At 58.0% G+C, this 14,147-nt stretch overlaps 1 protein-coding gene across 4 annotated transcripts in view; it reads left to right on the forward strand.

Moving 5' to 3' along the window:
- KIRREL3 (kirre like nephrin family adhesion molecule 3) overlaps nucleotides 1–14,147 on the forward strand; it is a 539,901-nt gene that overhangs the window by 504,199 nt on the left and 21,555 nt on the right. For all 4 annotated transcript variants that reach the window (XM_038535673.1, XM_038535674.1, XM_038535675.1 and 1 more), the window contains exons 6-7: nucleotides 4,177–4,327; nucleotides 10,139–10,244. In XM_038535673.1, the coding sequence (XP_038391601.1) occupies nucleotides 4,177–4,327; nucleotides 10,139–10,244 (257 nt within the window). The remainder of the gene's footprint in view (nucleotides 1–4,176; nucleotides 4,328–10,138; nucleotides 10,245–14,147) is intronic.

Below are 14,147 nucleotides of genomic sequence, written 5' to 3' on the forward strand. Positions count from 1 at the left end.
CGGGGACACAGGAAGCTGCCTGGTGGCAGGGGTTTGGAGACGCCTCACACAGCCGCTGGGATCTTCTGGAAAGCTCCTTAGGGCTGCTAGTGGATGGAGGCCCTGGGACACACACATGCACACACACACACACACTCACAGGCAGAGGGTGGAAGCCCACCCACGAAGCCTCTGCTCTGACACTCACTCCCGTGCACCTGCCCGCTGCTCCGTTTCCGTGCGCACAGCTGGGCTGGGCCCCGGGAGGGCCGCAGGAGCTGCCCTGGGGTCACGTGAGCCGGGCTGGGCGACTCGGACCGGGATCCCGGGATCGGCAGCGCACGGGCGGCCCCAAGTGCTGGAGGTGGTGGCCCCACAGATGGAGTGGCTGCCGGGAACACCGCAGTACCCTCCCCGAGCTGATTTGCATGCTAATGAAGGTTTCCGGAGCAGGAGCAGGGAGGCCGGGGCCCAAGGCGGGTCCCCAGAGCCAAGTTCAGGGGAGGGAAGCCCGGAGAAGGAGCTGGGAGAGGAGGGGAGGCGGGCTGTGACGAGAACCAGCGAATGATGGAATGTTCCACCTGGCCTGTCCCTTCAAGGCCACAGTGTCCAAAGGAGAGGCGGGGACACTGGGAGATTGTGAGACGGGAGTGAAGGAAAGACCAGGGAGAAGAGGAGAGAGGATGAGGAGGGATGGAGGAAAGAAGAAAACCGAGGCTGAGAAGAAGACGGAGGCCAAGCCGGCCGCTGCGCAGAGAGGCCACAGGCCGCCCGGGGCCCAGCAGTGCACCTGCCTGTGGGCCCGCCTCCCGGTCCCTGGTCCCTCCCAGGAACATCCCACATCCTAGGCGGCATCCCTGCCCACGGGCCTCTCCTTGGGGACGCGCCTGGGGTCTGATCCCTGGGAGCTGGGGCCCCGGGTGACACGCTCAGCCTCCCCCGGGGGCAGCCAGCTGCTGCGGCCGCCGCTAATGAACACATCTCCCTTTTCTCTAATTAGGTGGAACAAACAACTTGAACCAGAATTTTTATTTCCCAGAAAAAGCACATGCCTGGACACAGTAAATATGTCATTAATCATCATTCGGAGACGCAGGAGCACCCTGGGCGCGGGGAGGAAGGGAAGCCGTCAGAGGGCCTAATTAGGGGCTCGGGCCTCCCCCTCCGCTCCCGCCAGCACCCGGCAGCCCTGCTCCCTCCACCAGGCAGAGAGCAGATCAATTGGAGAGGTTCCTGGCAGAGTCAAACTTAATGTAAATGTTCTTGTTAGCACAATGTAAAAGTAAAGAAAAGGGGGTGAGGAAGAAGGATACCGACCTCCCTCCCCACCTCCCCCTCCCTCCACCCTACCCCAGGTCTTATTTCCATCCAGGAAATTGTTCTTATTAGTGCTTGGTTATTTATAGACGCATGAAGTCTGCTGAAGACTCTGGAACCATTTCCGTGCTAGGCTGTCGGTCCCTCCGCTCAAGCTAGGCTTGGGGCTAAACCACACTCACCCCACCCACCCACCCACCACCTCTGTGTGGCTGGCCCTCACTTGAGCTCCTGGCCCTGAGGCTGATCTGAAGACCTTCATCCCACTGATGACCCAGCCCCGACGCTTGGCTTGGTGGGATTGACATCACTACCCCCCACCCAGCCCCACTCCAGGACCCTTCTGCCATGGCTGAGGCCACCACCCCACATCCCAGGAAAGAATGTGCTGTGGGAGCCTGCCCAGGCCCAGGTGGTTCTAGAACGTGCGGCAGAAATAGTCCAGACGACTGCCCTGCCCTGTGGCTCTCCCTGGCATCTCTGATTCTAGCTTTGTCTGCAGCAGGGAGCGCTTGTTCTAGACGGAGGCACAGGTCACGTTCTCCTGGTGCCGGAGGCCACAAGCTTTGGCCCAGGATGACGAGGACCACACAGAACTGAGGACCCGGAGAGAAGGTTCCAGCAGCTGACATGTTGCTGCTGTTCAGCAACAAAAATTCCACTAAGTAAATTTGAAGATCTAATTGTCTTTATCAAACGATTCATGAATCAGGTGACATCTCATCTAGTAGGTAGAAAGGAGCTCCAAGGAGGTGTACGAAGTGGAAGGTTTTTAAAGGCAGAGACGGGGGATTGGGGGCGAGGGACACCTGGGTGGCTCAGCGGTTGAGCATCTGACTTTGGCCCAGGTCGTGACACCGGGGTCCTGGTATCGAGTCCCAGATCGGGCTCCCCATGCGGAGCCTGCTTCTCCCTCTGCCTGTGTCTCTGAACTCTCTGTGTGTCTCATGAATAAATAAATAAAATCTTTAAAAATAAAATAAAATAAAAGGCAGAGATGGGGAGTGAAAAGGAAATGATTGGCAAAGAACCTTGCCTTGTTTCAGGCAAGGTCATGCTTAGGGGGAACAGAAGGATGACCTCCTCGTGTGGACCAGGAGCTTCCAGGTGGGCCCCTTAAATGCCCCATTAAGGGGGGGCTGGGGTTTGCAACTGCATGAGGCGAGGTATCAGGTCTTGGTTTGCTGAGGTGGGGCCCTTAACATAAGTGACTCCATTTTGGGGCCTGCTGTCTCGTTTTTTGCACTGCTAAGTAGCTCAGTGAACTTAAAAGTCTGCTTAATCCCTCAAACTATTCCCGCCTTTAAGTGAAGATCATACTAACCACCGTCTAGCTCTCAGGGAGCAGTGGTGGGAGGGTCACGGCCTCTGGGGTCACCATTCTCAAGTGCAAATCCCAGCCCTGCCTGGCAAGTTCCTGACTCACTTTGAACTAAGTTTTCTTTTCTGCTAAATAGAGCTAATGCTCCCCTCCTGTCAGGGTCTGCTGCGAACAGTACCAGTACTATCTTAAGGGAGGTTTTGAGGAGTGAAGTCTATTCATCTGGCTCTGAGCAAGCGTCCAGCACCCTTCTCTGGAGGGTGTTACCTAGCTTCCCAGGATCAAAAGCCTCTGAGTATTGAGCAAGTCCAGTCCCATCTTGGAAGTGGCCCCCCCTACCCGACACCCCTCCCCAGCACCTACCTTACTGGTGAGCTCAGGATCCTGGGCGCCAAAACGACTGGGAGGTAGCTGCAAGGGGCACAGCAGTGATGGGGACCTGGCTGCAGCGTGGCCTCATGGGCCCCACTGGAAATGGAAGGAATGGAAGGCAGGAAACCCAAGGCTTTCAGACTTGCCTTTGCTCCCTAGGGCAGCCCTAAGGAAGTCGTGCAACCAGTCCCTAAAACAACCAAAATGTATCGTCCTCCTTTGTGGAGGCCAAAAAGTCTGAAGTCCACGTGTCGTTGGGCTATGCTCCCTCCAGGAAGAGTCCTTCCTTGTGGCCTCCACCTCCCGGTGGCTCCCAGAGTCCCTTGGCTTGTGGCCACATCGCTCCCGGCTCTGCTTGTCTTCACATGACCCTCTCTTCCTTGTTCCTTTGTGTGTCCTCCCCTCTTCCTCTAGGGACACCAGTCTTCGGACCTGCCCTCCCCCCTAATCCAGGATGGTCTTGTCTGGCCAACCTTAACTCCTTCCTAATTACTTAGCCGACCTCTGAAGACCCTGTTTCCAAATCAGGTGACACTGTGAGACTCCAAGAGGACATGAAGTTTGGGGGGTCGCTCTTCAGTCCACTGTAGGACCCTCTAACTTAACCCACCTCCAACCTGAAGCGTAGCTTTGGTAGAGCTCGTAGCCTCTCCTGGTCTTGCCCGTTTTCTCATCTGTCACATGGAAGATAATGGCATCTTCTGCCTACGATTGGTCAAGGCTCTAATGGGGTCAGGAAGTGAAATGACTTGAAAAGTTGGAAGGGTTTCCATAGATAAAGCAATACAGGGTCAGAGAGCGTTGACTCTGCCTGCATCCCCAGCCCTTCGCTGCCTTGGGGGCCCCAGCACCCCGGGGCTGCACGCATCTCAGTGCTGCCTGCAGACCCAGAGGCTCCCCCAGACACCAGAGGAGACCTGCAGCCGGATTCCCTCTGGGGCATACAAGTCCAGGCTGGTTTTCCCACATGATGGAAGACCTTCTAGTTCCTTTTTCCTGCTGCAGCCCAGGGCTCAGCCAGGTGAGGGAACCACGAGAGACTCCCCCCCCCCCCGCCCCCCGCAGAGACTTGCATCCCTGGGTGTCCTGAGCTGAGGGCTTCTTCTTGGGAGGCTGGGGCATGTCTTCCCCAAACCCCGTCTTGTCCCAGCCAAGTGACATGGGGCCTTCTCTCCCTGCTCCCCCAGACCCTGCTTCGAGATGGCAAGCGTGAGAGCATCGTGAGCACCCTCTTCATCTCCCCTGGCGATGTGGAAAATGGCCAGAGTATCGTGTGCCGAGCCACCAACAAAGCCATCCCCGGAGGGAAGGAGACGTCGGTCACCATCGACATCCAGCGTGAGTACTAACTCGCCCGCCCAGCCTGGCCAGCCCAGGGCAAGAGGAACCCCCTGGCCCTCCCTGCTGGAGCCCGGCTTGGGCGGAAAAAGCCAGTCCCGGACCACCAGCTCGGTAGAGCCACACCACAGCTTCCTCATGCTCCCTCCCTGCGAGGTGTCTGAAGACAGGAAATGGGTCCGACAGCTCCCTGGACCGGCCAGGTTGGGTTTATGGGCACCCAAAGGTCTGGTCCTTCTTACTGCCACAAGAAGCAACAACATGAGGATCTTTGGACGATGACACGTTCAAGCCACATTTCCAAACTTGTATCCCGTACATCTTCCACCTCGATAAATAGAGTCAGTCCCTGGCCAGTGTGGTCCCACGGCACACCCCCACCCCGGAGAGAAAGCCAGAGCAGAGATACTGGGGGCAGCAGGGTGCTCAGGGCTCCGGAGGTTTGGGGGGCGCATGCCCTACAGAGGGTAGATACCTGGGGAGGGGGGCACCTCTCGTGGGAGGGTTCATGGAGAGAAGAAGGGGAAGGAGTGTAGTCACACAGTCAGCCCATACCTGCCACGGATTATTTCAGCTTCACCACAACCATTTGCGTAGGTATACAGGCACTCCCTATGTGGGGAAACTGAGGCACGCAAAGGCCAGCCAGCTTGCCCAAGTCCACATAACTGTCCAATATAAGACAGCGGAGCTTTCCAGAGTCCACACTGGTAAGCCCTCTCCTACCCCCGTGCACAGCGGGCCCTCAGCAGGTGTCAGTTCCCACAGTCAATGTCAACAGCCACGACACATTAAAGCTCCACCAGCATCATATTCCAGAAGTCACCTAAAAAGATTCCTAACAGCCTCCTAAAATCTCCTTGAAGTGCTTGTCAGCCCCAAAGAACGAAAAAAAAGTGCTCCAAAAGGTGGTCTAGTGTGGCCTTGCTCCCAGTACTGGACTAGCTCAGGTCTGAAGTATCAGCACCCAAAAGTGGACTGTCCTCTTAAATCCCGTTCCTGCCGGGGAGCATGATGCCACCACGGGCTGGGGGCTGCTGGGGTGGCAGGCTAGAGCTGAAGGCTGGCATTCATTTCCTTCTTCTTATTCTATTCATTTTTAAATCAAATTTATTTGCAAACGCTACCCACCAGCCTGGCTCACGCAAGGCTTCCGGGCTCTGCGTTCCTTCCACGAGGTTCTGCAGGGAGCTGGAGTCCGAGGGGCTGTCCTGGCGTTTCCAGGGCCCATCTCGGGAGCCTAGCGAGCAGAAGTCCCTACTCTAACTACAATCCTGGCAGCTACCACTTCAATTCCAGAAGGCAGAAGGCACCGCTGTAACCCTGAGATGGGCTCTAGACACCCCGACACAGCAGCCGAGTTCTTGGGAGAAGGCTGCATCTTTACCATCGTCACCGGCTAGTAACTCCTACTCCCTCATCGCCACCAACTGGAGGCTTCTTCTTCTGTTCCTCATTTAAGGAGACTGAGAACAGCAGGTTCTTGCAGACTGAGGACCAGGGTGATGGGAGGGAGGCGCTCACCTGAGGGCCCTGTGAATACAGGGCGGCCCTGAGGGGGACCCCTCTGCCTGGCTGTCCACACCCGCTCACTTCTTCGGAGCAGCATCTGCAGGCCCAGCTCCGGAGAGGAAGCAAGATGCTCTGGGGATCAAGCGGTCCAGCACCCAAAAAGGCTCCACCACCCATGGGCTGTGCAAGCCCAGGCTTGTCACTTTACTCCAGGGATGCCAGTTCCTGGTCCTTTGACCAAATGATGTCTGGAGTTTCTTCTTGCCCTTCGACTGACCGTGAGCAGAGTTGTCTCCAAACACAAGCCAAATCGGGGAGGAATGACTGGGGGGGTGGGTACATAAGACATCCAAGCCTCCCACTGCCAGCGCCCCCGCCGATCCCCAATCTGGGCAGGAGGCCGACACCAGACACCAGCTAGGAATCCCCTGCACAAAAGAAGCGCCGCAGCAGCAGCAGCAGCAGCAGCCTGGGCCCCGGCAGGGGAGACCCCGCAGCAGCCACGCTCCCCTCCAGGCCGTTATCCATCACACCGGGAGAAGCTCTCCTGTCAACGAGAAAGTCCTCATCCTAACAACGGCCCACCGACTATTAAAAGGCGCTCCTCTAATGCACTCTAATGAGATGATCAATTCACCAGGGCACACAGATGAGAGTGCACCTCAGAGGAGGACTCCAGCCTTGCCAGGTCCCTGCGCCCCGGCTGGCTCTCCTCCCAAGGACACGAGGAGGGAGGCATCAGGAAGGAGACCACAGAGAGGCTCAGTCCCCGGGGGCCTGTCACCCCGGCCTGCCCCATCTGAGACAGGACAGGGAGGTGGTTAAGGCCACTGCATTCCTCCTGGTTGGAATTCCGGCTCGGAATTAACCTCTGTGCCTCGGTTCCCCCATCTGTGGAAATGACAGTGCTTCCTTCATATGCTGGCTGCGAGAATTACATTAAACCGTCAGGGCAGGGGGCGAGGGCCGGGGGCCGCGTTTCTAGCACAGGACCTGGCACAAGGTGAGCGCTCTCAGCCCTGACAGGGGAGCCCTCTCCCGCCCTTGTCTCCTCTCCGGAAGGTGTTTGCATGTGCCTGCCAAGTCAAAGCATACACTCTGCCCCCCACTGCCCCCCGACTCCTTCCTCCTCCATTTATCCATTCGTTCATTCAATAAGCGTCCAACTGTTTACTGTGGACACCACGGGCCGGATCGGAGCTGCCTTTGCAAACCTGCTCATTTTCTCAGTCAACCAAGAAGCATCCAAACTCAGCAAAAGCGCATTTGTTGTTTGTTTCCCTTGGTCTTTATATGTTACCCAACGGAAGACAAAGCCCCCAGATTGAGTAATGGGAGAGAAAGCTTAACACCCCCAAAGTCTTGCTACATCTGGACGCTGCATCCAGCTGCCAAGTTTCAAATGAATGTGCTATAAAATCACTGAGTCATGGAGTTTCTCTCTCTTCCACCCCTCCTCGATGTAATACCTCCCCCCGAACACACACGCACGCACACACACACACGCAGGTTGCTGATGGAAACACTAACAGACTCTCAGCTGTAACATCTGTTCAATATGATCTCAGTTCCACCAGCTACATCAAAGCTGCCCTCCTGCAAGCTATGCAGCCGACATCACAAGTGGGATTAAAATCATGTCTAATAGTTGGATGTGACATAAACTATTTATACCCCAGGAGCTTGGTAGACTCCTGAAAATTCATATCCTGCTCATGCAGAGGAGGGGGGTGGACAGAGGGACACGGGCACCTCGGGGTCCGGGGTGGAGGTACAGATGAGACCGGCAGGTGTATAAGCCTCCCAGGGACCCATTCTCTTGGGGCCCTTCAAGAAAGGTGGGGTACCAAGGATTTTGCGAGGTAAGGAAGCTGTAGGAGAGGGGCACGCACAGGATGAACTCAGAATGGCGGGCAGACCATGGAGAAGGGGAGCGGGCAGCAGGAAGGGTCCCCCAACAGGTATATGCTCCATCACCCTGCTCCCCAAGACTCATTATTCAATGAAGGACACCCAGGTGGGGTGAGGCCTCCTGGGGCTACACCCCCACGCTCTGGGGCAGGTGGAGTCTAGATTCTCTCCAACTGGCACCATCACCACCTTGAACAAGAGTTGGATTGAGGGACTCCAGTCCGCCTCTCAGTACTGAATTTCATGATGGGAGGACATGAGCCAGCCATGCGTTTGGCTCCAGATGGCACTCACCAAATCCCTATGCCTCGGGACATGCTTCTCCAACGCAGCAAGATGCAAGCTCCTCCCTGGGTCTCCACATCTCTAGGGGTGGTGCCGTCAGAGCCCTAGGGTCCCTCAGATGCCCAGGTTAGCCAGCTGGCCCTGCAGAGAAAAGAGGGCTGGGACTCCTGACAGTACTGGCCCTGGAAGCTGGTGACCCTCAGCGGGGGGGAGGGGCAGCCGGGGTAGGGGCAGCTGATGGGCAGGAGCTGGGGAGAAGCTACAGGGTTCTGGGCGTCTTAGGTTTCCTGGGAGGTGGCAGGAGAGCTCTCGTGGCCGCTCCTTGCCATGCTCATCACTGCTTGAATCACGCTTTAAAAACAAAGGCTGAGATCATTGCAATACCTGTCACTTCCCTTATAATTCTCCATGAAAATTCTCCACTGCTGCCGTAGCAGATGCTCTCAGGATCGTGGTCGGCATCTGGCACTGGGGGCGCATGTGGGGAGATCAGGGTCCTCAGAACAGTCAGCTACCTGCTACCCGGGAACCAGAATTCTCTCCCCCATGTCTTTCAAGCTGTGTGCAGATAGGGGCGCAGCCCCATGGGCCCCCTCCCTGACCCCATCCCTGGGCCCTGGCACTGTGCGGGGGGGCATGACCCAGCTTGAGCACCAGCGGGGCAGAGAGGAGCCGAGTGGGCCAAGGATCCCAACTCCTGGTGGGCTGGACTGAGTTCACCGCGGGGACGCTGTGCATGTGACTCTCTGAGGGTCTCAGAGACTCTGGCCGGGCAGGAGGGGTCCTGCTCCCCGGTGGTGCCCTTCGCATGCTCCCCGGAGAGGTCAGCATTTGTCTCCATGGTCTCCGAGAAACTGGCTTCCTCTTTTGCTGAAAATGGTTTGGACGGACCCCCTAGAAAGTCCTGCAGTTTGCTGTGATCCCGGGTGAGGACCGGCCCAGAGAGCAGCCCAGGACCCTGGCTGGGGGTGGGGACCAGCTGCCTCGTGGCTCAGCCTCGGGTCAGACCGTCAGCCCCGCACACCCTGACGGGGGTAGAGGGGCGCTGGCCTCCCACCCACCCTCCTAGCTCTCCACGTCTCTCCCCCCGTGTCTCTTCTCTCGTCCTCCCTCCCGCCTGGCCTCTGTCCCCGACGCCCTGTCACGTTCTGTCTGTGTGTTTCTGCGTCTATGTCCATCTCCCTGTGTCCCTCTCCAGCTCTCTGCTCCTGCTTCTCTCCGCTTCTTTCTCTTCCTCTGCATTTCTCAGTCTCTCTGTGTCTCTCATCCTCCGCCCCTCTTCCACGTAGGTGTCCTCCGCCTGCTCCCATCCTTCTGTCTCTGTCTCCGGTCCCCCTCTCTTCCCTCCTCCCCTTCTCTGTCTCCCTCCCTCCCTCTCCTCCCCCTCCCCCTTCTCTCCCCCTCCCTCTCTCTTTCCCTCCCCTTTCCCTCTCCTCCCCCTCCTCATTCTCTCCCCCCTCCCCCTCTTCCCCCCCCTCCTGTCTCCTCCACCTCCTACCTACCGTTTAGCACCTCAGAGCCAGGCTTCTCATCCTATTGAGGGGGGGAAGACGCCCCCAGCCTGGGGGGCCGAGGGCTGGGTGACACCAGTCAGGGCGCAGCAGAGACAATCAGACTGATGAAGGGGTGTAAACGCCACGTTCAAGTTAACAGATGCACCAGAACCGTTACACAAGCAGATATGAAACAGATATTTCAGACAAAAAAATGTGTGTTTAAAGGGGGTTCAGTGTCCCCGCTGCCCCACGCACCCTGCACCCCTCTGCCCAGCCCTCTTGTCTGAAGCGTCCTATGCTCTCTACAGGCTGGCAGGTGGGCAGCGGGGGGCCCGGGAAGTCCTGCCTCCTGGTCTTGGACCCACAGGGGTGAGCCCTGACCCCACCACCAGGGCAGCAAAGCAGGCACCTCCAGGGAGCAAGGGCGCCCGCTGCTGAGGCCCCAACTTTCTGGGGGCCTCCGGGTGGTGCTGCTCTCAGCAGCCCTGGTGATAGAATCTCTGCCTTCACCTCCCCCATGTCACCCAGGGGACCTTCCTGCCCCATTTCTTTCCCAAAACCATGGACACGGCTCCCCAGTCTGCAAAGGAATCTCTTCTCTCTGCAGACCCCCCACTTGTCAATCTGTCGGTGGAACCGCAGCCGGTGCTGGAGGACAACGTGGTCACGTTCCACTGCTCTGCGAAGGCCAACCCAGCTGTCACCCAGTACAGGTGAGCGACCCGCTGGCGAGGCACAGCCTGGCTGCTGGACACCCCCCCCCCGCCACTCCCGCCTATCACACGGGGTGTCAGCTGTGGTCCTGGGCACGCAGCGCACGGACTGGTCCACGGCGGGTGCCCAGGATCCTCCTGCCCCCACACACCCATCCGTCCTTGGCCAGGCCAACTTGTCCCTTTCCTTCACGCCTGTGGTGCCCCCTTCCCGTGGAAGCAGTAGGTATAGCCTCTGTTCGGAGACACCGTTTATCCCTTCTTGCTGAAAAGAGGCAGAGAGGCTCAGGGGGACAAAAGAGAGAGAAAAAGCAGGAGAAGCAGGAAGATCAGAACGTAGGTTCTAGCCGTGAGCCAGGTGCTCACCAAACCGTTCACCTGTGTAGGGGGGGATTTCTGGGACAGATGGCCCTGGCCAGCAGGTGCCTAGGATCATCCCTACCCACGGCCCCGGCGCATCTCTTGCTCACAACACTGATAAAAGCACCACTTTTACACGCTTGTCTTTCCGTGTTGATGGAGCTTCTCGAAGGCAAGGGGCTTTTCTTGTGTAGCCACGTCCGGGCTCAGCGTGGAGCTCAGCGCGGGGCCGCTCCTAACGTGGCCTGGCTCCTCCGGCACCTTTGGCCGCACAAGATCTCAAGAGATGGTGTCCTGGGCGGTGCTCACGGGCAGACCCGCCTCCTAGGCCTCGTGCAAGTCCCGGGGCCCTGACACGCCGGTCCTTCCGCACCAGCCAGACTTGATGGTTGGAGCCCAGGGCGTCGCCTCTGCCATCGAGATGGGTTATTAGGCCGCAGCATCACCGGTGCCAGGGAGGCTAATGGTCCCAGACCAGACCATCAGCCGGCCAGTGGGGGTGGAGGACGGGACGGCAAGAGGCAGCGCAGCCCAGAGGGCGCACTGAGAGGAAATGGGCCAAAGAAAGAGGCAGCCAGAGATGCAGGTTGGACGGCAGGAGGAGCTCCCTGCGGTGCAGATGATTGAACCACACCGGCACGCTGGAAGCAACACCCAGGAAAGGCGCGGGGTCTTTATCCTCGAGGCTGTTTGAAAAGAGGATGGAAACCCATCTGTCCTGTCCAGTGTGACCGTTCCCCGGGCTGGAGGCAGGAGAAAGATTGCTGCAGGGGCACGGCGCTGTGGCCCTTGGGTCCCGGGGGCAGCTTTGATTTGGCTGGGATCTGGTGTCCGTCTGGAAGTGACTAAAGATGCAAAACAACCACCCAGAGAGAATCGCTTTCTCTGGGCTTCTGCCCTGCACCTGCGATGCCTGCGCTCCTCTCCAGAGATCTGCTTACGGTCCCTAAACACTGGGCCTCACATGCCCAGAGATACCTCGAATGCCCGTTTCCCTGGGAGCCCTGGACGCCCACAGGCCCCCAAGCAGACGCACCCCACAGTCACCCTCACAGTCGCCCTAGGAATGCCTCCTGGACCCGAGACCAGAGGGTACAACTTTGATTTCTCTTCACTGCCAGGCTTCAGGTCATCTGAGGGCCTGGTTATGGGAGGGCTGGGCAGAGGGCAGGGCCATGCTCTGGGACCCAGCAATGTCCCCCACCCCACCCTTGCCTTCTGACCAGGACGGTGAGCTAATGGCCCAAGCAGCCAGGCTGCTGGTCCTGCCATTTATTTATTTATTTATTTATTTATTTATTTATTTATTTATTTTTTATTTGCCCATGAGAGACACAGAGAGAGAGGCAGAGACACAGGCAGAGGGAGAAGCAGGGTCCCTCTGGGGAGCCCGATGCCGGACTCGATCCCAGGACCCCCATCACATGCTGAGCAGAAGGCAGACGCTCAACCGCTGAGCCACCCAGGTGCCCCTGGGCCTGCCTTCTAGAGGCACCACCCTCTAATAGCAAAACACCAGTGATGATGGTGATGATGAGGTTCAAATCTCCTTATGGAGAGGTCATCATAAGGAAATGTGACAATAGGGGGGCCTGGGTGGCTCAGTCGGGGAGTCTGCTTCTCCCTCTCTGCCCCTCCCCACTGCTCAATCTCTCTCTCTTTCTCAAATAAATAAATAAAATCTTAAAAAAAAGAAATGTGACAGTATATTAAGAACTAATGAATCTAGGTAAAGGGAGTATGGCATTAGTTAATTGGCCTATTCTTGCAATTTTTCTATAATTTCAGAGGCTTTTTTTTAACTAAAAGTTAATAAATAAACACACAAGCACAGAGCATGCAAGTTTCCCTCCCCCTCCACCCTGCCCCTGCATCTCCCCGGGGGTCCCAGGTCAGCCCCTGGTTACAGAGGGACAGCGTTGGGGTGCAGGGGAGGGGCACGCCCCCCTGCAGGTGTTCACTCTTGTTGCTCACCCCTCCCCTCTCGGCCCTCTGATTAGCTGAAGGCCCTGAAGCACTTCAGCATGGAGCACACTCCCTTCGGGACTCCAGAGACTTTGTGGGGAGGGGGTGGGGGGGCCCTTATGGCCACGAGGAAAATCTGGGAGAGAAAGGAGGGGAGGGGTACTGGAGAGAAGAGGTGGCTGGCCCCTGCGACCACCCTCGCCACCCTGCCTCTGAGGGAGGGCTCAGTGAGCCAGCAGCCACCCCCCCCCCCCCCCGTGGTTCTAGATGTGGTGTTGGGCTCTGAGAGCAAAAGCTTTAAACAAATCTCCTCACATAAGTACATTGATTTTTCCCAACTGACTTTGACAGGATTGCAGGGACCTGTGTTTCTTTACTTTCATATTCGTCTTGATTGCTTCCTCCTGTGCCACCACCAGGCTGTGATCTCAGAAATTAGAGACCTGCTTCCTCCACCCCAGCACCCAGAAAGAGGCCCTGGGTGGGCGCAGGAGCAGGTGCGGGCGACCCACCTGTCCCTTCAGCTGCCCCCACCCCCGACCCCAGGCCCAGGAGCCCGAGGCGGGCAGACCCGGTCCCGGGGGACTGGGAAGCGGGTCTCTCCCCATCTGCTTCTCCCCACTGTCCTCAGAGCCTCCCCTGCACCCCCAGCCCCCCCCCCATCCAAAAGTCCCGGGTGGGACCAGCGTCCAGTGTGAAACTGGGCTGTTTAAGGACAGCCTGTCAGCTGTGACAGCCAGGCCTCTTGATTCTGTGATATAAATAATTAATCCTCTTACATTTGCTCCCGCCAAATTAGACATTGATTAGGAAAAGCTTAATCTGACTCCTTTTCAGATGGGGCTGGGGGAGGCGAGGTGCGGAGGGAGGCAGAGCTGGGGGGAGGGCGCCTCGCAGGGTCCAGCTAGAAGCAGGAGGAGGCAAAAGCCAGGCCGGAGAAGGGAGAGGAGAGGGAAGGGCTGACACTTTGGCCTTGCTCCAGGTCACCCTTGACCCCGTGGCCCACGGCTTGGAGGAGCCGTCTGAGCTTCTGGAAGGGGTCCCTGCAGAGGGTTTTATTGGTGTGGGAGCAGAATATAAAGAAAGGGACGAAAAAGGCTGAGCAAGATAAGAGCCGGGACCTTTGGGATGTCCCAAAAAGGCCTGGCCCCATGAGGTACCAGAGGGCCCAGCCCCCACAGCCAGCTCCTGCCCACCCGGAGGAGAGGAATTCCTCTTGCGCCCCATTCCACCTCTAAGGACGGGCCTGGGGGGCCAGGGGCAACCACTGCCAATGGGCCAGGCTCAGACAGTGCCTCCCTGCCGGGGACCAAAGCCATCCGTGGGCTCCACAGCCACTGTCCTGAAGTCCTCAGCGGGGAGCCAACGGAGCTCCATCCTCAGTGGCCTACACCAGGAAGGGCCCAGAGAAGAGGAGGAGGCCCCACCTTCTCCGGGAGCTCAGAACAAAAGAGGACGCCCCATGAGACCCAGCTCGCCCCGTCTCCCTAGCCTCCCTACCCCGAGCCAGGAGCAGGCCTGGGAGCAAGAAGGGGCTCAGCCCACCCTCCTCGAGGTCCTGCCCCCTGCAGCCCACAC

Source organism: Canis lupus, chromosome 5 (genome assembly GCF_011100685.1).
Source record: "Canis lupus familiaris isolate Mischka breed German Shepherd chromosome 5, alternate assembly UU_Cfam_GSD_1.0, whole genome shotgun sequence".
Classification (NCBI taxonomy): Eukaryota; Metazoa; Chordata; class Mammalia; order Carnivora; family Canidae; genus Canis; species Canis lupus.